General features: G+C 34.0%; 1 protein-coding gene across 1 annotated transcript in view; it reads right to left on the reverse strand.

Annotated features, from left to right (window-relative positions):
• The window catches only part of LOC149373300 (uncharacterized), a 1,143,724-nt gene that overhangs the window by 617,069 nt on the left and 502,273 nt on the right, over positions 1-24,382 (reverse strand). Inside the window, exon 4 of the mRNA XM_089597536.1 lies at positions 16,898-17,021. Within this exon, the coding sequence (XP_089453662.1) occupies positions 16,898-17,021 (124 nt within the window). The remainder of the gene's footprint in view (positions 1-16,897; positions 17,022-24,382) is intronic.

A 24,382-nucleotide genomic window follows, 5' to 3' on the forward strand; every position in this document is an offset into this window, starting at 1 on the left:
TCATGATTTTCAAGCACTCTAGTACTCTGTTCAAATACCGTTTCTGGCTGTTCATGGTAAAGTTCAGTTTGATCTTCAATGTCTCAAATATCTAACGTTATACTAACGTGCCGTTTAGTACAAATGAGTTTGATTTTATTAGTGTATTCATAATACATACCTAGATTATTTACAAAAAGCACGTTGTCGTAAGGTTTTTCAGGTATCTCTTCTTTGTTTTTTATTATACCAGGCCTTAGTGTTAGCCAAAGCAAAAAGGCAGTGTTTTCACTCAACATATTTATTGGATTAATTTGCAACAACAACATTTTTTATTGGTAGCTGCGTTTTATTTCGTCAATATGTTTGTTAATTACTCTTTTGTTTCTTGATTCTTATACTACGTTATGATAACTATGTATTTCTCTAATTTTGAAGATTCCATTATAAAATCTATTTAACTTTCCTTTCTGAAGTTCTTTGAGCACATAGACTGTCATTTTTGTGGTTTTGTGGCTTTGACTTACTGTCATAACGTGATTTTATATTTTTCTTCACATTTTAAGTCCATCACGGGCTATTTCTTAGATCGTACGTTAACAGTGGGCAAGGTAACTAACATATGAGCTGTCTGCTTCTAGATGGAATTCGTCCAGAATTAAGTTGGGAGAACGTTTATGTCTACCAAAGACAAGTTCGAAAAGTGTAAGATCTGTTGCTGAATCAACTGAAGTGTTCTACTCATGCATTGCACAGGGAACCATTTTATCCCAGTCATTTTTGTTTTTGCGTTAGTTCTCAAAAATTGTTTAACACAGCGTGGCTTTTTTTTAACAAACCATCTAATTGTGGATATGCACTAGTCAAAGACAAACAGAATCCATAAATTTTTGATACTTCTATCAATATTTGATAAGTAAAACTTTTTGACCTATAACTAATAATAATTCTAGGAATATTTAAAGTTGAAATATCTTGACAAAACATCGGAAATAGTTATTGCCTGTATATTAGGAGCTGCAATAAAAAATTCTGTTAGTAAGCATTGCATTGTTTAAATGTCCTTATTTCCAGATGTACTTTGTGAAAAGGGCCTACTGTATTTATTGCGACTTTAATAAATACTTCTAATGGTGTGTCTGTAACTAACATGGGTTTTTTAAGTTTTTGTGGGGGCTAATTTTGGTTCCTGGCAAATTTTACATTTTTGTATGTACTGGGGAATGTCATTTTGTATTCCGTTCCTATAATACTCTTCTCTCATTGGTTTATAAGTTTTAACTATTTCTCTATGATCTCCAAATAAGCTAGTATGACATTCAACTAATTTTTCCTTTTTATCTTTTAGGGTTCGATAAGAACATGCGCAAAAACAAATTTTTACTGTAAGGGGAAGGTAACGTAATTCTTCGTATGAAATTCATGGCATTTCATTTTCAGGGAGATAATCAGTGATTTCACCTGTTCTAGAAATACAAATTTGTTTTATGAGTTATATTAGACGGATTTCTAACGGGACTTATATTTCTTGTTACTTTACTTTTTTGATACGAGCCAAGTTCTAATTTTGCTGTATGGGTTCTAACTCCACTGTATGGCTTGCTTGCAGTAAAATATTTTGATTGGAAATTTTCTTAATATCGTAATCAGTTTTATTTTCTATGTTTTCTGATTGGAAGTGGTCGTCGTCTCTTTCTTCATTACTATTTTATTTTATAGCAGATAAAGTTCTTCTGCATAGGTTATTATTAAAGTTATATAATTTTTTTTGGTAGGACCATTTTTGTGTGATTTAATTGTAGATTTTGCTCTTACGTAATCTCCATTTGCAATATATTCGTTCATTATTTTATCGATACGTTCATTACCTTTAGAAGAAGAGATTGAATTTTTAAGTGACAATGAAAGTTACGACAGTAAAATTTATTTGTTACTGATTTGAGTAACTGCTGTCATGACGTTTGGTAGGTGATGTGGGTGAAGACTGTATTTCTCCAAAAACGCTGTTACTTAATATTTCATTTTTCTTATCGTAACTATCCCGCCATAATAAGTTTTAATTCCATTCTTTAATAAACCTTTCTTTGTTGTAATCTTTATGACTGAAAGTTTTATTTTTTGAACCTAATAACTGTTCTTTATATTTTCATTTTTATAGTTTACCTTATCTTCTACAGAGCGTTAAAAAGAAGATTAAAATTAAGGTTTCATTGTAGTTAAATTAAAAATTTTTTCATCAGAAAAAGTAGAGTACTTATCTTGTTGAAAAATTACAGATTTTTGATCAACGTCATTTACTCCAGATGTCCTAGGTTTAATTAAAATATTAGTTGATCTTGGTTAAAAGCCTAAATTTTTTTTAAATATTTTATTAATTTCACTCATTTCTAAATTTTCATCACTTGAGTTTTTCATAGTATTTTGAGAGGTCTTTTCTGCAAGAGAATTTATTAAGCTTGGCCTAAATAATCGTTCCTGTAATGGTATTGGCACGTCAGATTGTACGTCAATAAACTATGAAGTAGACGCGGTGTCATGTTCGGATGACAAGTCTTTTATTTGAGCTCTTGATGCTTCTTTTCTTCGTCTGGCTTTTAATCTTTCTACTATTGTCGGTGTATTTAATTCATCTTGTTCACCTTTAATACCCCCAGGTACTTTTAATAAAGTATCTCTAGGTTTATTTTTTCTCACTCTAGATGCTGATTGTATGCTCTCAATGGTATTGGAATGAGATCGACTGGTTTTTGACATATTTTGGCGAGCTGTGGAAGTTTTAGGTTTTATAGGTAGCAAATGAGCTTTTAATGATACTTCTTCGTCCGAAAAGTTATCTTTATCACTTTCATCTTTATTACATTTTATTGAGTTTCTTGATAATGCATCAAAGTTTGTATTTAGTCTACCACGTTTGTACTCATAAGTATAGCTAAAACTTCGAAGTCTTGCACTTCATCTATTTGGCCTACTAAAAGGATCTTTGATAGACTCAATCCAAGATAATGGTTCATGATCTCCGTAAACCGTAAATCTTCTGCCGTATTAGTAATGTCCAAAATATTGGACTGCTACAACCACTGCTCAGCACTCTTTTTTCGTTGTAGAATAATTTCTTTCAGCTTTATTTAGAGTTTTTGACATAAACGCTATTAGGTGGTCTTCTCTCCTTGGCCTAATACTGTCCTACTAGGTATATTAAATGCGTCTGTTGTTAATATAAATGGCTTATTTAAATCAACGCAAGCATTAATTAATCTCCTTTACTTTTTAAAGCTTTTTTGATACGTATCTGTCCACTCAAATTTATTTCCTTTTCCTAACGAAGACGTTAAAGGCTCCACAATTTCTGAAAAATTTTAGACAAAATGACGGTAATTGTTTGCTTATCTTAAAAATTGTCTAACATTCGTTTGATTTTTTGTTTTCGAAAATTTTTCAACAGCTTCTAATTTTTTTTAAACTGCTTTGACTTCGTAGCTTCCTATTTTATGTCCTAAATAAACTACCTCGGGCATTAACAATTTACATTTGTCAAGCTGTAGTTTTAACTTTAATTTTAAAAGTTTTTCAAATCAATGAGTAATTTTTGTTACATAATCTTTTTAAGCTTTTGAACATACACTTATGTCATCAAGCGATATAAATAACTCAATGCCTTGCAGTCCTAATAAAATTACTTCTATTAGTCGTGGAAATGTTGCAGGTGCAATGCATAGTCTAAATGGCATTCTTACGTATTCACAATGACCGTTAGGTGTACTAAAAGCAGTTTTATGCCTATCTGCAGAGTTGACTTCTATATGTGATAATATTTACTATGATAATATGTATGATGTTATCTACTGGCTCGATGGAAAACGGAGAAATAATTTGAGCCTCCGATTTATTCGAATATTTCAGTAATGTTTGGTAGTGAATGAGCATCAGGGATAGTTATTTTGCTTAGTTTACGGTAATCTATTACTAATCTAATCTGTATCTTTTTGTTCCATCAGGTCCTTGTTTCTTGGGTACCATCCAGAGAGGACTACTGTAAGGGCTGTTTGATTTCATGATTGTATCGTCTGCTAATAATTTTTCTATTTGAGTTTTAATTTCTTGGTGTAATGATAAGGGGTAGCAGTATTGTTTGATATATATAGGTTGGTCGTCTGTCGTAGGTATTTTGTGTGTCATACTAGAAGTACGAGGAGCCAGGTCACCTGAAATATAAGATAAGTGAGCGTAATTTTTTTACGATTTTTCTTATTTCTGATAAGCCAGCTTTTAATTGATAAGATCTTTTTAGCTCATTTATTATAAATTCAATGCAATCTTTTATATCGTTTAAATTGTTTACTTCGAAGTCAGCGTCAAAAAAGTTTTCAAATTCTATGACATCATTTCTTGTTTTTCAATTCATTTTATAGAGTTGATTTTATTATCTCGGTATAGAAAAGGTATAGGTTCAATTAGTCTGCTTCCTACTATTGATGCATTTAATCTATAATTGATTCTAGCGTTTTCTTGTGAAATGAATGGATCTCCTAAACTACATACATTATTTATTGGCAATTCTGGACTCATAACGTGAAATTCGTGATCAGCATCAAATTGATTTACCGTTATGGTACCTAGAAGGAGTATTCGATGTGGGGCTATTCCTTCTTATTCAAGTGTACTATTACAATTAATTACTGTGCCGGTCTTCAATGCGTTACAACTGATGAAATTAACTTCTGCGCCTGAATCTAATATAAAAATTTCCGAATCTTTCTGAAATGTTTTGCAATGTAATTTAACTGCTGGTAAATAACCTATTGTTCTTGCTCAAAAGGCACTGTAGATTTCATTACCATTATTAGTTTTCGACGCGCGATCAGATTCAAACTCACAGTCCCGTCCAACCGGCGGGTCTAGTTCTCGTTTTTTAGAGAGTTAGGGTGAGAGTCTTGGTATCGTTCTTGATTATAATTTTAATATTGATATTAATTGTAGTCTTAAAATGGAGCATGTTGATTGTATGTAAAGCCTTGCGTATGAGGATAGAGATAATACATTTGTAATAAGTGAGGTGAACAAAAGGCTGCTGGTTAAAAATATGGAAATTCTTTAAAATTTGGAGGATAATAATAGTGATTAGATTTAATATTGGAAGGTGGTGGTGGCGTACAGCTTAGTTATGGAGTACTTGATCAGTATTAAAGTGCGTAACTAAGTGCAGGATGTACGATTTTTTAACCATCCTCGTCGTATTTGGGTTGAGTCATCTTGACATCATTTTTATCGTAGGTATGTGGAAAAAAATTTCTATTGTGGGTCAATCGATCGTAAAAACTGATGTATTTTTTTTGGTGCTTGATCTGAGCAGGGACAGAAACAGAAGTTTCGGTAACGTTTAGTACTGAAGATTCAGGAGCCGTAGGAGTAAAGGTCGTGGGTCCAGCTTTGTCAACGTACTTGGCCAGATTGTATACTGGTGGGCAAGAGCGTTTAGTAAATAAAGCAGTTTCTAAAGCTTTGTGGTTATATTTGGGTTTCAAAAGTACTATACTTCATCTCCACGAGCCAGGTAAACCATTAATAAACGTTGGAAGTGCTGATTTTTAAAAGTTGTGATTTTTGTATTGTCTTGAGTTAGTCATCATTCAATTCAATCAGATGGGCTGTTAAGGTAGTTTCTAAAAAAAAATTATTTTATGATGCAAATTTTGAGCTGCTTCGTTTTGTTTCATTGTAGTGTTTAAAAGTTCTGCTGTGTATTTATGATAAGATTTGGTTGGTAAAAATTCTTTTTTAAGATGTTTTTTAACTGATCAATCGATGCAAAAGTAGAACCTGCTTAACTCTCTCGAGCTTTGCCTCTGAGTCTAGAAATAACTGTGTGAAGGTACATAGGTTCTTGAGTGGCTATTAGTAGAGTTCGTTCATTCTCTACATCTTGTAAAAAGTCTTTCAAGAGAGTTGAGTGTCCGTCATAAAAAAATATGTGTTGAAATGCTTGATTAATACATATTAATAAATTAGTCTTACTTAATTTTTGTGGAACATTCAAAAACTGTTGTATTGGTGAGTCCTCCACTGATAAGTTTTCTCTACTATTTCCGGGCATATTTTTTTATTTTTTATTTTTTATTTATTCATATATAACTCATTTAATTAATGAAAATAATTTTTCTTTTCTTTTACAAAACCAAGATTTAAAGAACATGCAAGGAATGCCAATTGGTTATGACCAAACTTTTTTAAAGTATGGTCTTAACCGTTTCATTTTAATGTTATTCGTGGGTCTCTTAGGATTTAGGTCGTGAGCGTTATTTGTTCTTTTCAGTCAAGTAAAAATAATTATTATAATAATATGGATGATTTTAATTAATGTTTGATTTTTAATTCTTTTGTGAAAACAATTGAAAACAGATATTCTCTTAGATATAGCAGTTAGAAACAAAAGTATTTAAAAACAATAAAATTGTATTAACACCAACAACATTAAGTCAATAGACTTACTTACTAGCTGATAAATGATTTTTGGTTATTTCTAACGTCTTATAAAAATAAATATATATTATCAGCCCTAATAAAATAGATTAATAAGAAAAACTGGAAGCTGTCGGTCTTTTGCGAATGAGTGATGGATGTAAGGAAAAAAAACACGAACTTATCGTTACTAGAGAACATAAGATTATGACTCACATACAGTATACCTATTAAATAGAAGTGAACTTACTTAACAGCATATTACGAACCCTTAAAAAAGATTTATTCTTTTCATGATGCTATGAACTAGATTTAAGAACTAAACTTTAATTAACAAGCATGGACACATTAAGAACTAAAATAAAAAATTAAATAAATCGAATGAAGGAAAAATGAACTAAAAAATTGGAGAAAATACAAATTTTTTTTGAAATGTATTACCTTATATTATTACAGCTATCATTATGATAACTATAATTTTAATACTTATCAGCAAAGAAAAAACTATTTTAAAAAGACTATGAAACATAGTTTCTAGAAAATAATACAAACCAACTGAATCTTATGTCAAATTTGAAAAGAAATAAAAATCATCTATTAACACCCATACCTGAACTACTTAAAACAAGACCTATAATAAAGACACGAAGTTTAATACTTTCACACTATACGCCCCAAACGTTGGAAAAAGACTCATGAATCGATAGTAATTTTAAACTATTTTTCCTCCAGGCTTGAAGATGAGCCCTGACTATGAAATAACAATAAAGAGTATTGTCAACGTAGATAACCCTTTACATAAAGTTATGGAACAGTAACAGAATAAAGGATGTGACGTGGTAGCTGAAGCTATCACGTCGCTATATACCTATATTTTTGGGCGAGTCATTGGCGGCTACTGAGTCCTATGATACTGTATATATTTTACATATGTATCGTTTTACAACACATTATTAATGTGTATTCTCGGTGCCGTGGACTACGAGCCATAGGAGAGAGAAGGACCGAAGACCAGAAAAGGGATTGAAAGTGTGTGAGGTATGATTGGGTGAGCATGTGTATAAGGTAGAGAAGGAGAGAGGCAAGGGCTCGCGACACGTCGGAGGGGTGTGAGCACCAAGCAGCCGCGTCGATTCCTTTGTTTTTGAAACCTCCAAGAATTTACCGGTTTTTAGGCGTGTTGGAGATTTTTCGTATACATGGGAGGGGCACGCGCATCTGTTGAAGTGCACTGCCATAACGCAGTCAGTACCACGAGAGCCATCAGAGAGATCAGAGTCAAGGAGGATTGTAGCAACCACGATAGAGAGAAAACGAGAATAGTGACGAGTATCCGCGAGACCACAACGGGAGAATTTTCAGAGCAAAGAAGGTTAAATAAAAGTATTGGTGAGAGATAGGGAAGTGATAGGGCAGAGGAAGAGATTGAGGAGAGCGGGGTCAAGGTCGAGTGTAACGAGAGAGAAGCTGAGGCTAGGAAAAAGGGGAATTTGCGAGAGACCATCGGGCAAGAGCAACGGAGATCGCCCGAGGCCGAGAGCACGGCCGAGCCGTCACGACGAGTGAGACGAGTTCCAGGTAGTCGTACCCTGTAAGGATAACCAGAAGGTAAGTGTGCTGTAAATAGTGCACCAAGTGGTATACGGGATAGCGTTGGGACGATCCGAGCGGGCGCGGGTGAGTGTGTGTTTCTAGGGTTCCTAGCCTTGCAATGAGCAATATTGCTCGTGACGTCTGCCAGTAAATGACTGACTGAGCTCATTTTTGGCCAGCTTTATATAATTTTTTAGTTAACGAATAGTTGCCGAAAGCACTAACAAACATGCATTTGTTGGCAAGGTAGTTTAAAGTGAGGTGGTCCTAAAAAGAGCTTATGAAATTCATGGTTAAGTAGAAAAAATAAATACTTATGATGACCCTGAAAAGAACCAATAGTGATACTTCTAGCCATTATTTATTATTATTCTTAGGTTTATAAGGTCTTAGTATTGGTGGATACTCATCAATCACGAAGGTTCAGGATAGAGTTCAACGTAAGTCACTTGACAATCAGAGAACAATGTCGTAGGTAACCAGGATACCCAGCTGCACGACTTACAGCTTAAGGCTTGATACACTGTCAGTGATCAACTGTGTATATGTTTCGTTGCTCAAGCCCGTTTTAACCACACTTATTTAATTTAGTTGCAGGTTGTTTCGATTTTACTTTGACGCTACAAAGCGGATTAAGCTGAACTAAAGTATAAAACTAGCTTTTTTTTGCAAAACTTTAAGCTTATTTGTTGATTTTGTTAATTATTTTTTTTAAGATAAAAACTATCCTAAGATAAATAAGAAAGTGTCAAGAATTGGTATGCCAAATTCCAGCAAAATCAATGGAGTAGTTTTCGTGGTTAGCGATTACAATGGTTTTAGCGACTTTGCTTTATATATTTTACTGAATTGAGTGGTGTTTGATTGTGTATGATGCAAATAGTGATTTTCGTCAGATAAGCGCTGTTGTCTCCGAGGCTTTTTTTTTGGTCTGAGGGATCTGTGGAGACCTTACGAATTTATAAATGGTATTTTTACTATTGAATTCTATGGATTAGAAAAAAGCAAATATTAAATTATGATTATATTTGATTCTGAGACTTGATTCTGGGCGCATCTAAGGATAAAGTTGCCTCCCTCAGAGTCCTATACGTATCTATAGAGGGATACTACCTTAGCATCATCACTTGCTTTGCCGACGCCAGTGGTGCTCTGGCTCCCTTTCCATCATCTGGTGAAGTGCTCCCCCTCCTTGGGCCTCATGCCAGCCCTCGTCTGCCAACCATCAACATCCAGCTTTTTTCAGTTGTCACGAAAACTTTCAGTCATTTTGTAACCTGTTTCAAGCACTTATATACCAAAATGCTCGTCGTACCGATGTCGAAAGACTTTATTATCTAAAGTTGCACGTACACAGCGAGGCAAAGGTGGTGTTGGATATATTGCAGCTCGTTGGCTCTAACTATTCAACCACCTGGAGTGTTCTGTTTTCGTGGTTTGAGTATGACCCTATTTTTTTGCAGGATCACATCATGGCGCTGAAGACGCTCAAAACCCTGCGCAAGGAGTCTGCTGCTTATCTGCAGGGTCTGCTCGATACCTTGAAGAAGCATCGCGATTAGCTGAAAGTGCTGAAGCAGCCCGTAAAGCAAAGGGACATGTGGATGATTTTCTTTGCCTTGACTGCCATGGACCCATTGACTCAACGAGCCTGAGAAGATGAGCTTGAAAAACTGGACGCCACGGCTCTGGCTCCTGGAGAAGTAGCCACATTTGCTAATCTGTCCAGCTTCCTGTGGAGACATTGCCGCTCTCTAATTTCAGTGGAGGCATTACGGCATTACGCAGCCTGCGCTCAACGAGTGTCGTCCTGCCAGGTTAGCACTGATTGGCCACAAGCTCAGGACTCTTGCCACACAGGTGGTCGAAACCGATTTCCTGCTTTACAGTGGGCCTCAGTTCATTGGCCACTGAAGTCGTTTCCTCCAGCTAGATAGGCCAGCACGCCAGGTTCTCGTTGCGTAACCGAATCTGTGCTTCAACTGCCTGAGGTTAGGCGACACTGCTCATTCCTATCCCTCCAAGGCGTATGTCAGTACTGCAGCGTGGGACATAACAGCTCAATTCATGATAGGAGTCGTAAATGTAAGGCCAAGTGTTAGTCAACTAGCGCTCAGACCCAGCAAGCACGATCCACTACAGATTCGAAGGAAAATATCGACCTGTCGGTCAACTCTCGGTTGTGACTAGCCGTCCATCCAACGTTCAAGGTCCAACTGAAATTGGCCTAACAGCGAGCAATTATAGTCAGAGCGCTTGTCATGCCTGCTCGAAAATCACGATCACATTTACTGGACTCACTCGAAATCTTGGTACTTGGCTTGAGCCAGCTGCCACGAACATCTTAGGCATCATCGCATTCGGGGTCAAGCGCTTGCCGATGACCGCGCTATTACAAGTGTAAACTTAAAATTTAGCATAATCGTTGCAGCTAATTGCATACTGCCTGCCTCGATTAAGACTCCACACTGCTTCGATGACGCTGCCTCCGGCCATCGTGGATATATTGCGTGACCTACCAGATCTCTTGGACCCGGCTTTTGGAACCCTGGATGACGTGAACATACTTCTCGGTGCCAACGTGTACCCTTATCTGCTGTGGCCAAGGGCTTCTGCTCCATGAAAATCTTATCAGGCAGCTCATTGCCACAGGCTGGACTTTGACCCATCAGGAGTTGTGCCACCTTATCTGCCCCCTGGTTGTTACTTGCCTTACGAAGTAAGATTTTGGTACCCCACCTTGGCACAATCAGTGGGTAGCGTTGATGCAACGGTTTTGGAATCTTGAAAACGTACGATGAATCATCTGCTAGTCTCCCGATGATGCCGAGTGCGCGACCATAGTCGCTCATCATCGCCGAGCCATTGACGAACGCTACATCGTCCACCTTCCTTTGAAGTGCAGTGGGACCAAGATACTTGGAGATAGCTGAGGATCCGGTTGAGGGCGTTCGAGTGAGTGTCGTGATATCTCGCACCAAATTAGATACTATTAAAAGATTGCAGCCCAACACTTCTCGTCCAGCGTGCATCACCATTCCTAGACTAGAGCTGCAAGCTTCCCTAATGGTAGCAAAATTGCTGCTCATGTTGGCTGAAGAGTACGCCGTTAGCTTCTAGTGCTGCCACGCCTTAAGAAATTTCTTAATCGAGCTTCACTGGCCTTGCTTATCGGAACCTATGAACAACTCAATAATCGACAACTACGTGGCCCACACTCAAGAGATCCTGCCCTCACAAGCCTGTAAACATATTCCCATGGACTTGAATCAAGCAGACCTGGCATCTCGAGGCACTGACCTGGCGACAAATTTGTCTGTTGTAGTAAGGCCCCAGTTAGCTCACAGAATCTACGGAGTTATGGCCAGTCGAAGTTGCGAGTCTCTCAAGCCCTGGCGAACCCTTTGAAATGACTGTCTACATGTGCAGTGCCACTCGACTTGACGCTAAAAGTTTCATTGATCTATTTTTGGATCTGTATCGCTTTCTGCGCTTTGCTGCTTGGCTGCGTAGATAAATCCGCTGCTAGACACATCAAAACACTGTTCCTCCGCTCCTCATGACCGTAATATTCATTAAGCTGCGTGACGCCTATCTCGCCAACGTTCATCTCAGCCAGCGGCAGTCCTTCACTTTCAAATTTGAAAGCTTGCAGAAAGTACGCTACGTGGCCACAAAGAAGCCGCTGTTACCTCTGGGCCTCATAGTAGTTGACGATGTTCTTCGAGTTTGCAATCATCTCCAGCACTCGGCCCTCAGTTTTGACGAGCGTTGCCCCAATTCTTGGCAGACAATGCACGCTCGCCCAGCTGGTCATCCGTTGGGCTGTCATCCAAGCACTTCATGGAGGAGTTCGACTCACTGACGGGTGGTGACGGCTCAGGAGCCTTTTGAAGAAGTGTGTTGTCTGCACTTGAGTACAGGCTTAGCCAACCAAGCAACTTATGGTGCATTTGCCAGCAGCTTGAATCACTCCTGTTTGTGCCTTCTTCTACACCAGCGTCGACTATGCTGAACCGTTTATTATCCGATGCGCTAAGGGCTGTGGCACCTGAATGAGCAAGAGCTATATCACCGTATTCTCATGCATTGCCAACCTCTCAATCGAGTCTATCCTAACAGCACTCACTAGATTTAGCGCCAAACATAGCTAGCCATCTGAAATCTGGAGTGACAACGCCACCTGCTTCCGCGCTGCTGACGGAGAACTGCCAGAGGCTGCTCACTAGCTAACCAAGGAATCACGTGGCACTTAATTCCTTCTTAACCACCTTACTATGGTAGGTAGTGGGAGGCTGGTGTCAAATCCATGAATTATCACTGCGCTTACTAGCATCGAGGCAGCCCTTAATAGATGCGAGGAGATTGTGAGGAGATTGCGAGGCACCCCTTTACTCCGTTGACCAGCAGCCTTAACGACCTTGACATTCTCACTCCTGGATATTTTCTAGTTAGCGGCCCCATGAACTCTATCATTGATGCTAAGCCCACGTCATGCACGCTTGACTGCTTAGCTCACTGAAAGCTTGTCCATGGCATTATATGAATTCTTAGGCCTCTAGACTCGTGAGTATTTAAACACGATCCCTCGTCAAAACCTCAAGGTTGATAACATCGCTGCCTCGTTAGATGACAAACTCCTCCAATCAAGTAGTTCTTGGCTAATTGGCAACATTATTTTCGTCCACCCTGGCTTCAATGGATCCGTCCAGGCCACCACCATCAGGACTGCAACCAGCGAGTACATCCACCCTGTCAGCAAGCTGTCTCAACTGCCCATCCAGACCAACGACACTAGCGAGGATATATTGCAAAACTCAGGGTACAAATCTGGCCCATGCACGGGGGGTGGGAGCTAAGGTCGTTTCTGAAACAAGGCGTACGCGTTGTGCGAAATTCATCTTTTGCACTCGATTTCCCCTCGTCATCCCTCCCCTTATCAGATAGACAACAGTAGGCACCACTGACTGCGTGCTGTATCACATACAACTAAGTTTAATTTGTACATTATAACTTGAGTGACAAGAAAAGAAGCAAGAAAGACGAAGCCTCTCAACGACTTAACGACTGCCTGCATTTTATATCCTCGATATTAACTCAAATCATAGTCAGTGTGCCTGTTCAGCAATCTTTTGTCTTCCGTTCGTGGTTACAATTATCTGTGAATAAATTAAAATAAAGAAGTTGAATTGAAACAGCAGTATCGTAACAATGGAATTATAAGTCCTTATAAAATATAAACAAAGAGATGGAAAAGAACCACTTACGCAAGCTTGAGCTAACTTTTCCATATGGTAGTTATTTGAACAACAATTTTTCTACTACATCTTGTTTCTCTAAAGACAAAATACCAACAATTTAAAAATAACGTAAACAATTAAATAATGAACCTTAATTTTAATCTTGTGACGTTTTTTCTCGCAAATGTTCAAAACACTTTGGAAGGTATAACAAGGAATGGGGCCATGAATTCTGCAAGTCCATCTGCTAAGCTTTTCTAGGATGTTTCTCCAAATATTTTGTGGATATCAGCTCGCGTGAAGCAATATTGCGATAAGTATGTGTTTGAATTTTCCTTCCCATAGAGATTTCGCAGTTGGAAACGATCAGGGAGAAATGGAAATTTGGGTACAAGAGTTTGTCAACATCATCATAGAATAACATATCAAACTGACCTGGAAGGTTTTTTCATGATTGCCCTCCTGTACATACCCCCACATCAACACTTACCATGTACTTAATTATGTATCGAAGCTAAGGTTACGCGTCCTTGACTGCGGTAATCAAGTATAAGTGTAAGTAAATAAATGCTTAGACACATGAAAGAACTTTACACACAATTGTAGTTGTATACTAAATTTAATAATATTCTTTTTATCATACCTAGTTACAATACCAGCAACTGGCTATAAATGATAAATAAACTAAATGCTATTTGGAGAAGTATTGTAGCTGCCTAAGCCTATATTTTTATTTTTATTTTTATATTTTTTTCTTGTTTCTACTTTAACGTGTTTTCATTTTTAGGTACGTTAAAAAGAAAAAAATTATACCTTTTTTTTTTAATAGTAACCTAGCGGTCACAATCTATATTTGTAAATGTAACATTTTCTCCTAATGAAAATTTTATTTAACAAGCAATTTCTACTGAAGGCTTCAGAGAGAAAAGACAGTTCTAAAAAAAGCTGAGAATCACAAAAGGAAATACAATATTGGATTTAAAAAAAACTTTCACTTTAGTTTTTTTTTTTACAGTTAAAGAACTATCCAACTTCAAGATTTAAATTTTAACTAATGTGATGAAATACGAAATATCTATCATGGCTGCTATATAACTAGATCAACAAAGTTGTAATCGTAGAAATCCTTATATTTATGATTTTTTCAAAGAATAGTTGTCTATTTATTAGGTTTTGGTGTCTTATTAACATTAAATGTTAAAAAATTCTGAATGTGACTAAGTAATTAAGATAACAGACCCCAAGTTTTATTGTCTTATCGATAATCTACCATTTATATACTTTTTGTTCATTAATAAAAACAAATAATGTGTACAAGTAATGTTTTTGTGTTTATTTTTGATGTTTTTGAAAATAGTACTTTTAAAACTTTTTTTTCTGGTTAAAAAATTTTACACATTTTTCTTAATTCTGTACGGTAGGCATTGACACATTATTGTTTGCTTCGTGAATATTTTATAAACGTGTTATTTATCTTATAAATTTACAATGACTGTCTTTTTCCTTCAAAAATTCAATGTTCTAAATTTATCATTCTGATATAGACACTGAGTCATATAAAAATTATTTTAGTATCATATTCTAATAAAATTGGTTTTTATGTCTTATGTATTTTAGGTAGATTTGAACTTAAAAATAAAAAGTTTGAAATCTATCTTCTCAAACAATGGTTAATAACATAAACTTAATCTATTTACGGTAGATAAATCATAGTCATAAAATATTAGCATAATGCTCCCTAAAATCTGTTATAGTATGCGCTAGAAAAAAAAGGAGCCTGCCACGCCATCAAAAATACTTCTAACGGCTCATACTTAAGTGCTGCTGCTAATCTGCACTGGGTATGCGGCATGCCCACATCACATCGCATGGAAAGTGGGTTGCCAAAATCATTGATGCACAGTACAATCAGATAGTCGTACAGCAGTACGTTGTTGTACTAATGTTGCTACTTGCATCTTTTAAGAATAATGTACAGCAGGAAGAGAGAGTCTCGTGGCTCGTCTTCCATCAGTATAGCAAGGTCGTAAACGCATACGTGCGCGTATAAGAACCTTTTCTATAGCTCAAACGATCAGTGCATAATAGCTTACGTTTATTTTTACTGTATTGTATTGTATTACATTGTATTGTGTAGCAGTATTTTATATAGGGTGTTGTCATCACTGTTTTATTAAGGTCAAAACATATAAAATGAGATTTTTTATGCAGTAGACAATCTTGAACTGTTGGATTATTTGAATTCTTTATTAAGAATACCAGTTATACTAGACTTTATAAGCTGATAGAATGAGAAAGAATTATCAGAGAGAGTGTGGTCCAGATTAAAAACATCATTATTAAAAAAAGTTTTAAACAATGTAGGCAATATAACTGACAATACACTCAGTATAAAGCTGTATATTACACCCACCTGGTGAGCGTCACTGGTATTTTTACAACAGAACCAATAATTACACGATACCGTTGATGTACTTAAATAGTGTAATATGTTCAAGTGAATTTTTGATGTAACTACAAAAAATGTATGTGATTAAAATTAACATTACCAAAACAGAATTGAAATATCTAAACTGTTAAAAGAAATTAATTAAACTATACTATTAAAAATTGTTAAGAAGCAAAATTAATTCGGAAAACTGTACCCAACCTGAAAATAGGTTATTGTCTAACTGTGTGTCATTTAATAAAAAATTTAAAAAATTTACAGCTGAATCATAAATAGTACCAAAAAGTTCGTTAGGAAAGACATTCCAAACGTATTTAAGATACATGTCATACATTAAGAATCATACATACCATCTAAAACAATACGTTTTTCGAGTTTTTCAGTTCGTGCCACCTAAAATGCTGTAAAAACAACTATGAAATCGTGAAAAAAAAACAACTAAACAACACATCTTTGTAAGCTACTAAAAATTTTTGATAATATTTATCAGCTATGGAAAACTGCAAATAATCTCAAAACAACGAATTTTTGGTAATTTGTGGTATACACTACGAAACTGTCGCAGATAAATTAGCGGAATTGCAAAGAGAATCCAAAAGTATATCAAAAAATACTGAAGTAAGGGTAGATCTTTCTTATCAACCATGATAAAAAAATTGATTGTGAGGTTGAAGCGTTTTTTTAAACGTTATTTAAGTAGTTACATTCAATAAAAATTTTTTTAGTTGTTAGCCATAGTAAAATCTACTGTTTAAACTTTTTTTTCAATTTTTTGGGTACAAATTAAAGTATGGAAAAAATAAATTTGAAAAAATACAATTTTGGACATAACTGCGCATGCGGTTTTAGTAGAAAGCTAAAAATTTAGCATCAATAATTTTTTATCTCTCCCTTATTAATTGGTGCCAAAGGCGAAGTTATTCTTTGGTAGGGCAGATTCCTTATAGTAACCGGCCTACACACTTTCTAACAGGGCTTTAGCAATAGTGTAGCTGAGTATAAGAAGTGTGAGTTAAAATATTACTGTTTTTAAAAAATTTTTTACATACTGCATATAAAATTATTAAATTTATGTTATTCTTACATTCATGTTTTTAAAAATTTATTCAGTACAGCTACAGTAAATCAAACTTGGAATCAGGCTTAGCTAATGAAAAAAAAGTGTACGTTAAAGACTTACTTATACTTATGAAGTATGGAACACGAAATTTTCCACTGAGTACTCGATCTCTAAGTGATTGAAGGGTTGAACCGTCAAAAGGCAGAGCACCACAGACAAGTACGTAAAGGACGACCCCTAGACTCTGAAAGCAAATGTAAAAAATCTCAAATCAATAAGTTCAATATTACTTCAATTGTTGCTGCTTGAAATAAACTGACTGAATGTTTGTTTCTTGCATTATTAATTCTTTTTTGTAGCAAAAATTATTGTTTGTAGTTAATAAATAAAATCAGGTATTATTTTGTGTTAAAACTAGCAAGGAGAGCAAGAAGTAGAAGTGGCATCAGATTTACCTGATGAAGGATCTTTCGCAATAAGCAAGTTGGTCTGGCAAAGCGAGTTCCAAAAGTTATTTGTAAGATATGATAGATTAGTTAGAAAAAATAGTCTTTTACTTTAATTCACTTTAATTACATTCCAAAAAGATAGAGTTATTACGATAACGTAATACTTTTGTATGATTGAATTCTTAAAAATCAAATGTTTCAGTATACAGAAGTATATACCAAGTTTTTGTAGAATTTTTCATTTTACTTTATAGTAGTGTAAATTACTTTGTCAGGGCATGCACCAATGACTAAATAATTAAAGCTTGCAGCATATTATAGCACTATTTCCCAAGAAAAGTGCTTATTTTATAATTGTTGCGAGCACATTTATATCTTCGATGGGTTTAGTTTATTAAATCTAGACTTTTATATACTTCAAAAGCTTATTTATAGTTGTGCAGAATCGTCTACAAATGACCTTATTTTTATTTGATTGGACCAAACGCACTTTTACTTGCAGCAGAACTGTGTAAGATTTTCATACAGACGAGTGCGACAGGCACTTGCATGGAAAGTGCGTAAATCTTGCATTGGGTCGATTGCATCGGTTGATCGGACCAAACGTGCTTCTACTTACAGCAGAATTGCGTAAGATTTTCGTTTAGGTGGCTGTGTCAGACGCTTGCATGAAAAGTGCAAAGATCTTGCATTAGAGTGAGTGCATTATTTTGTCGGACCTAACGCATTGTACTGCTGATTGCAGCAGATTCGTGTGAGATTTGCAGACAAGTGTTTTAAATGCTTGCAAAGGGATAATAAAGGTTTTACTGACACTTTTTTGTTTCAGATATACGTAAAAACTTTCAACATTCGCATGTATAAATACAGAAACCTTATTTCTTGTTTAATTAAAAGCTTTCAGACTCAGTAACCATGTAATAATCATTTAAATGATGAAAATTGTGGTATCGTTGTAATTAAACTTTTATTTAATAAGCCAAGTGCTGTCATTACTACCACTGTGTTTATATTACTGACACTTAATTACTGTCATAGCTTTAACTATACTGACACCCAATCACTGCCACTGCTTTGATTACTATCCATAAATTACGGTCGTCTCGATTTTGTAAAAGTGTGAAACCAAATGTTCATGAAAAGCAGAGTGTAATGTAAGAAAAATGAAAATTATACCTTACATAAATTCTAAAATTATATTTATTGTTTTATAATGAGCTGTTAACATTCAAGTTGTTCATATTCTATTCATACTTGTATACTATGATATGAATAATTTTAATATTAGAAGAAAGCATTCAAAATTAATTTATTTATTGAAATACTTAATGATTGTAGAATAATATTTTATTGCAATATTAGACTTTGTGATACTTATAACATGTTTTTTTCTCTAAATCATTTAACTTTTACATGAAAAAAAAGATAATTTTTAATAAGTGATGGAGTGTAATTGCCTTTGCAAACTTCTGTTTTGAAGTTCAATAATCTTTTTCTTTAAATTTTGATATATTTGTTTCAAAATTTTTTTTCCTTTGATTTTCCTAGTATATAGGCTTATAGGCAGCGCTGTTTTAGATTACTGCACGTAGTAAACAAAAGTTTTGTAAATTTATTGTAACAAATTTAATATTGAAACAGAAAAAGTTTAGTCTGGGAGCATTGCAATGCGTTAAGTTGGTCAAGCTTTAGAATTATGCAAAATTCTCATTTTCTAAAAAGTTTGTAACCTAGTGAAAGAAGAGATGTTCTTTTTCTTGCCTCTTGCTTCGTGATCTCTTAATTGCTGTTCAGCTACTCTGATGACATCTTGCATCTGCTCGTTAAAATCCTTAATAATTTTATCCAGGTAATGAAATTTAACCACAGCTGAAATCAATACTTCATGTTTGATATGATATTCACACATCAAAAAAGAAATACTTTAGCATAAAATTACAATTTTGTTAAAACAAAAAAATTTCTTTAATATTTAAATATGTGACGTATATTTTAATATGTGTACACCAAAATTATGTTCACCAGAGTCGATTCAATATATCAGAGCTCATTTCTAGATTATTTTCAATGTGAAAACTTTTTTTACACTTTATGATTGTATTTGTCTTTTGTTTGAGGTCGTTTACCAGTAACCCTAAATGTCTCACAAACTGGATGAAATTTCAAGAGATCATTATTGAAGTCCCAATGTACCTACACTCAAAATATCAGACCTGCTTAGTGTGGAAAATTTGGAGTAAAAGCTTGGAAAAAACTATACTTACAAGCTGGTTGACACACAAATTGTAATTAGTTTTCACCAAACCAAATGAATACAACAATAAAAACGCTCATGACAGTAACATACAAATAACAGACTTATAGCTAAAATCATGAGCTTTCTCCTCGTACTTCAAACGTTATGGCTTAGCATGGATTTTACTTAGATATTTAACGGAGAAGTGGATTATTTGTGGATTTTGATATCTTTCCATTTATATAATAGTTATACAGCTCTGCATACATTAAGTTTTTTGCACATGCGCACAACGACAGCGCAAGACCTCAATGTATGTATATATATCGACTTTCTGCTACTGTGAACAGACCCACTCGTGAACTACCTGAAAAAGCACGGCTTATTAAAAACTTTAATTTCACAATGTTTGTTACAAGTGATTTTATAGAAAAAATTAATTTAACGCATATCTTGATACTTATTACAATGTACCAGAACTTGTGTGTGTGTATGTAAATTTACACTTGTATTCCAAGATGTCATTTACTACTTGAAATTTATTAGTTTATTGTTAAATTTTTCTTTTTAGAAATTCATACTTGTTTGAAAAAAAGTTCTGGTTTACCATTTTTTGTCAATACAATAAGAATTACACAATTTCATATAAAGTAAGTTATTTTGTGAAAAAAATCATCTGTTTTTTTAAATTTAGATCTCTCAATTCTATACATTTTGGTGTTTTTGCGTATCTTTCATTACTCTCTTGAATAAAAGATGCAGTATCTTAGTTAACTGAAAACTGTTGAGTTTTTTAAAACAGGTTTTATATAAAAAATGTATTTTTTTTCTTTTTGATTTTTTTTCAAAGATATTTAACGTTGAACCACTTTGTATATTTAAATTTTTTTTTAGTACAGAAAATAATAGAAAGAATGTGTAATGATGTCTGTGGGTGGTATTCAAGTGTATGTTATCCATCATACCTAAAGGTTCCCTTTTTAATTATAATTAAAAACCGAAGCAAATATATAAGTAAAAAGTTGTATTATTATTTTTATCATTATTATTATTATTAAAGTTATTATAAGTGTTGATATTTTTGTTTTTGATAATAACATGACTCAGAGGTTTGTAAATGCTACGTCAAATATTTGTAAATCTTATATTTATTTTATTTCGCAAAGTTATTTTTTAGTCACATAGCCATGCTCACAGTATACGAACTGTTAAGATCGAGACTAGAGACAAGTCATATTAACCTTTGTAAAATAACATTGGAAAATTATCTTGTTGTAAGTATTAATATCCTAGATCCTACAACGGGGTGGACTGTATTATGCATGACATAATGTTTTTACGGAAAAAGACGTGAAGTAAGCATGCATTGATTTAATGAAATGTAAATATTTTTCTGTACTCTTCATAATCGATCTTTACTTTAAATACATTTATTTTTTGCTTTAATTATTTTTCCAAGTTAATTATCTTGCAATTTTAATTTTCATTCATTTATATTCAAATACTTTTTAAAATGGAGAGTTACAACAGTATAATTTGCAGCAGTCTGTATAATTTTTTTTCTGCTATTATCAATCCAAAAAATATTTAGTATCTTAACGAAAGTACATTCATCCTTTTATGTTTTAAATCAAAACAATAGACTATTGACATTCTAAGATATAAAGTGTATTAACAGTTGACATAGCATTGAAAATAAATATTATTAAGAAATAATTATAAGTAAACTTACTTCCAATCACTTCATAGAGAAAAGAAAAGTTATGTGTTTATAAAAAAGCCCTTAATTATTATTGTAGCCGAAAAGACTCTTTAAACTAACAGTATTAAAAAAGATAAGTATGATAATGGTATGTACTACATGCAGACAACTGTAACGTTATTAATAAGACATAAACATAAGAATTAACGTTATTTTATTATTCTGGCTAGAGACATAAAGACAAACAAAAATACACATAACAAAACAGATATATATTAAGACAGGCATACCCTAATCTGGAAATACAGATATAAAAATAAAAATAAAAATTAGAAAGTTAAGGTTCATACGTACAGAACATGAGTTGAAAAAAATTAGTCTCCAATAAGATAATCTGGTCTTTCTCTTGTCGAGTCCAATTAAATTTTGTAGAGAGTTAATTGGGCTAAGCGTCTGTGACTAACTGTCAGCATAGATCTCTTGAAATCTCCCCTTTGCACTTTTGTTTTCGATAAGAATACTGAAATAAATTTTAAAAGTATCTAGTAGAAACAACTGACATTTCATATTTATACTTAAAGTACATTCATACCACTTCCTGTAATCTCGGCTGATTTTGTATAAATTCCTGGGATTCTCTCACTGACTTTAAAGAAAGATATAGATACAGTTCGAAAGATATCAGCTCATTTCTGTGGTAGCTGCAAAAAATATAAAAAATGCATTACGTCTCAAGGGGACAAAGTATAAACTGAAGTGCCCAAAGATCGCCGTTGTTGTACGTTCGTACTCAAGTTGCAGTTATTATTTTTTATACTTCAGGAATTTTTATCAACCTTTGGACGTTTACTGCACCCCCTGTAAAAAATAGAATTTGCCACGTGAGCACCATCCAACTAGGGCAACCCTACGTGGTTCCTTGGGCTACTTAATATCCCTAGTGGCGATGGCGCTTATGTGACAAAAACTACTATTTTTTACCAAGGGTGCAAAATACAATTCTGCACTAATGGACACACTTGGTGACTATGAAATTATTTCATGACGTAGCGTGGAAAACTACTTTGGGCACGGAAGGCTATGAAGTATTTTTTTTTATTGGCACTAAGTAATTAAGTCAGGGTTCAGAGTCAGGGTTCAAAGTGTGGCCCGAAGGTGCAAAAACTCTGCCACACTTTTTGCCCATGGTAAGGAATAGTATTTTTCATCACATAAGTACCATCGCCCTGGGGCTATTTTGCAGCCCAAGGGTCCATAGACTAGCCCTGATTGGATGGCGCTTATGTGAAAAATTCTATTTTTTCTATTAAGGGCACAGTAAACGTCCAAATGTCTTGAAAAACACCCAAGGTAGGAAAATTTTTTTTAAGAACGAAGTTCTTTATGTCGCGTTACTCGAGGGGCTGGAATTTTAAAACCGACAGATTTTTTTTTTTTTTAATCAGAAATCTCTTCCTCTCAAGTTTTGCCCCTCACCCCGTCCCCCCTCACCAAGTGTTCTCTACACACTTCCCCTCTCCTCACTATGTATGTATATCTGTCAACCGTGCCGTGTTACTCTTCTGCACCACACCTTTACCCACCATTCCCCCTCACACTCCCAAGCAATTAATTTTTTAACAAATTTTAATTTTATTTCCCCACAGTAATTTTTCTTTGACTTTGAATTTTTTTTCTTTTACAATTCTAAAAGAAAAAAAAAAAAAAAAAAAAAACATTTTCTAATATAGAGATTTGAACCCTCGATCTTCTGCACGTAGGTCCTGTACCTTACCCACTCTGCTACGAGCGCTGCCGATTGTAGAAGTCGGTTTCTTGTACTTATCGTGTGATTCGTAACTTTAACATTCCATTTTTAAATGTATTTACTGATAATACATTTGATTATGAATTTTTTTTATAAATTGTGTATTTGTTTTTTAAATGATACATCTAAAAAAAAAAAAAAAAAAAAAAAAAAAAAAAAAAAAAAAAAAAAAAAATTTAAATATCATAAATCTGGTTATGTAGATTAAATATAATAAGCAGCGTTATTACGCATTCAATATTTGTATTTTCATTAAACCTGAGGTTTTTTTGGTATTACAGTAATGCTAATTATTACTGTTATAAATGAAAAAAAGTAATGACATTAAATATGAAAAAAAAAAAAAAGAAACCAAATATGAAAAAATGAAATATGAAAAAAAATAATAATGAAATTTAATGAAATTTGAACAAATACAATAATATATTAAAAAATAATGAAATAAAATATAAAAAAAGAAATGAAATAAAGGAAATACAAAAGAATAAATATAAATAGAAAAATATAAAAAAAAGAAATAAAGGAAATACAAAAAAATGAAAAAAATGTAATAAAATGGAATATGAAAAAAAATAAAACAAGAAATGAAAAAAAAAATAAATAAAACAAGAAATAAAGAAGAAAAAAAAATAAAAAAATAAAAAAAAAAACAACAACAAACCAGGGGGGATAAATGGGTCATGGGACCCACGGTAAGAACGAAGTTCTTTGAACATGACGAGTATAAAAACACAATTTCTCAGGTAACAAGGGGGTTGCCAGACCCATTGAAAGAACGAAGCTCTATAAACGTTAATACTGCATTCATGTAGTTCACTAAACAAAAACTTGAAAAACGAATAAAAAAAAAAAATAAAAAAAATAGTTAGTACTCACGATGGTTAAACTCCGTGAGAACGTCGTGCATAAATACAGTACTCACGAAGTTCAACCATCGTGAGTACTGAACTATTTTTTTTATTTTTATTTTTTTATTCGTTTTTTAAGTTTTTGTTTAGTGAACTACATGAATGCAGTATTAACGTTTATAGAGCTTCGTTCTTTCAATGGGTCTGGCGACCCCCTTGTTACCTGAGAAATTGTGTTTTTATACTCGTCATGTTCAAAGAACTTTGTTTTTACCGTGGGTCCCATGACTCATTTATCCCCCCTGGTTTGTTGTTGTTTTTTTTTTTTCTTTATTTCTTGTTTTATTAATTTTTTTTTTCATTTCTTGTTTTATTTTTTTTAAATTACTGGGGTTACTTTTAATAGATCATATAAGATATAATAAGAGCATTAAAAGTACTAGATCTCTAAAAAAATGACAATAAGAATATTATCTGTGTGCAAGTGTACTAATGCTTCCATGTTTGGAACTATGCGTGTGAAATTTTATAGAGTAAGATTAATGTATGTGGCTAATGACAAT

The sequence above is a fragment of the Copidosoma floridanum genome, unplaced genomic scaffold, assembly GCF_036245765.1.
Source record: "Copidosoma floridanum isolate Cflo_tuat_1 unplaced genomic scaffold, Cflo_Japanese_pri ptg000033l, whole genome shotgun sequence".
Classification (NCBI taxonomy): domain Eukaryota; kingdom Metazoa; phylum Arthropoda; class Insecta; order Hymenoptera; family Encyrtidae; genus Copidosoma; species Copidosoma floridanum.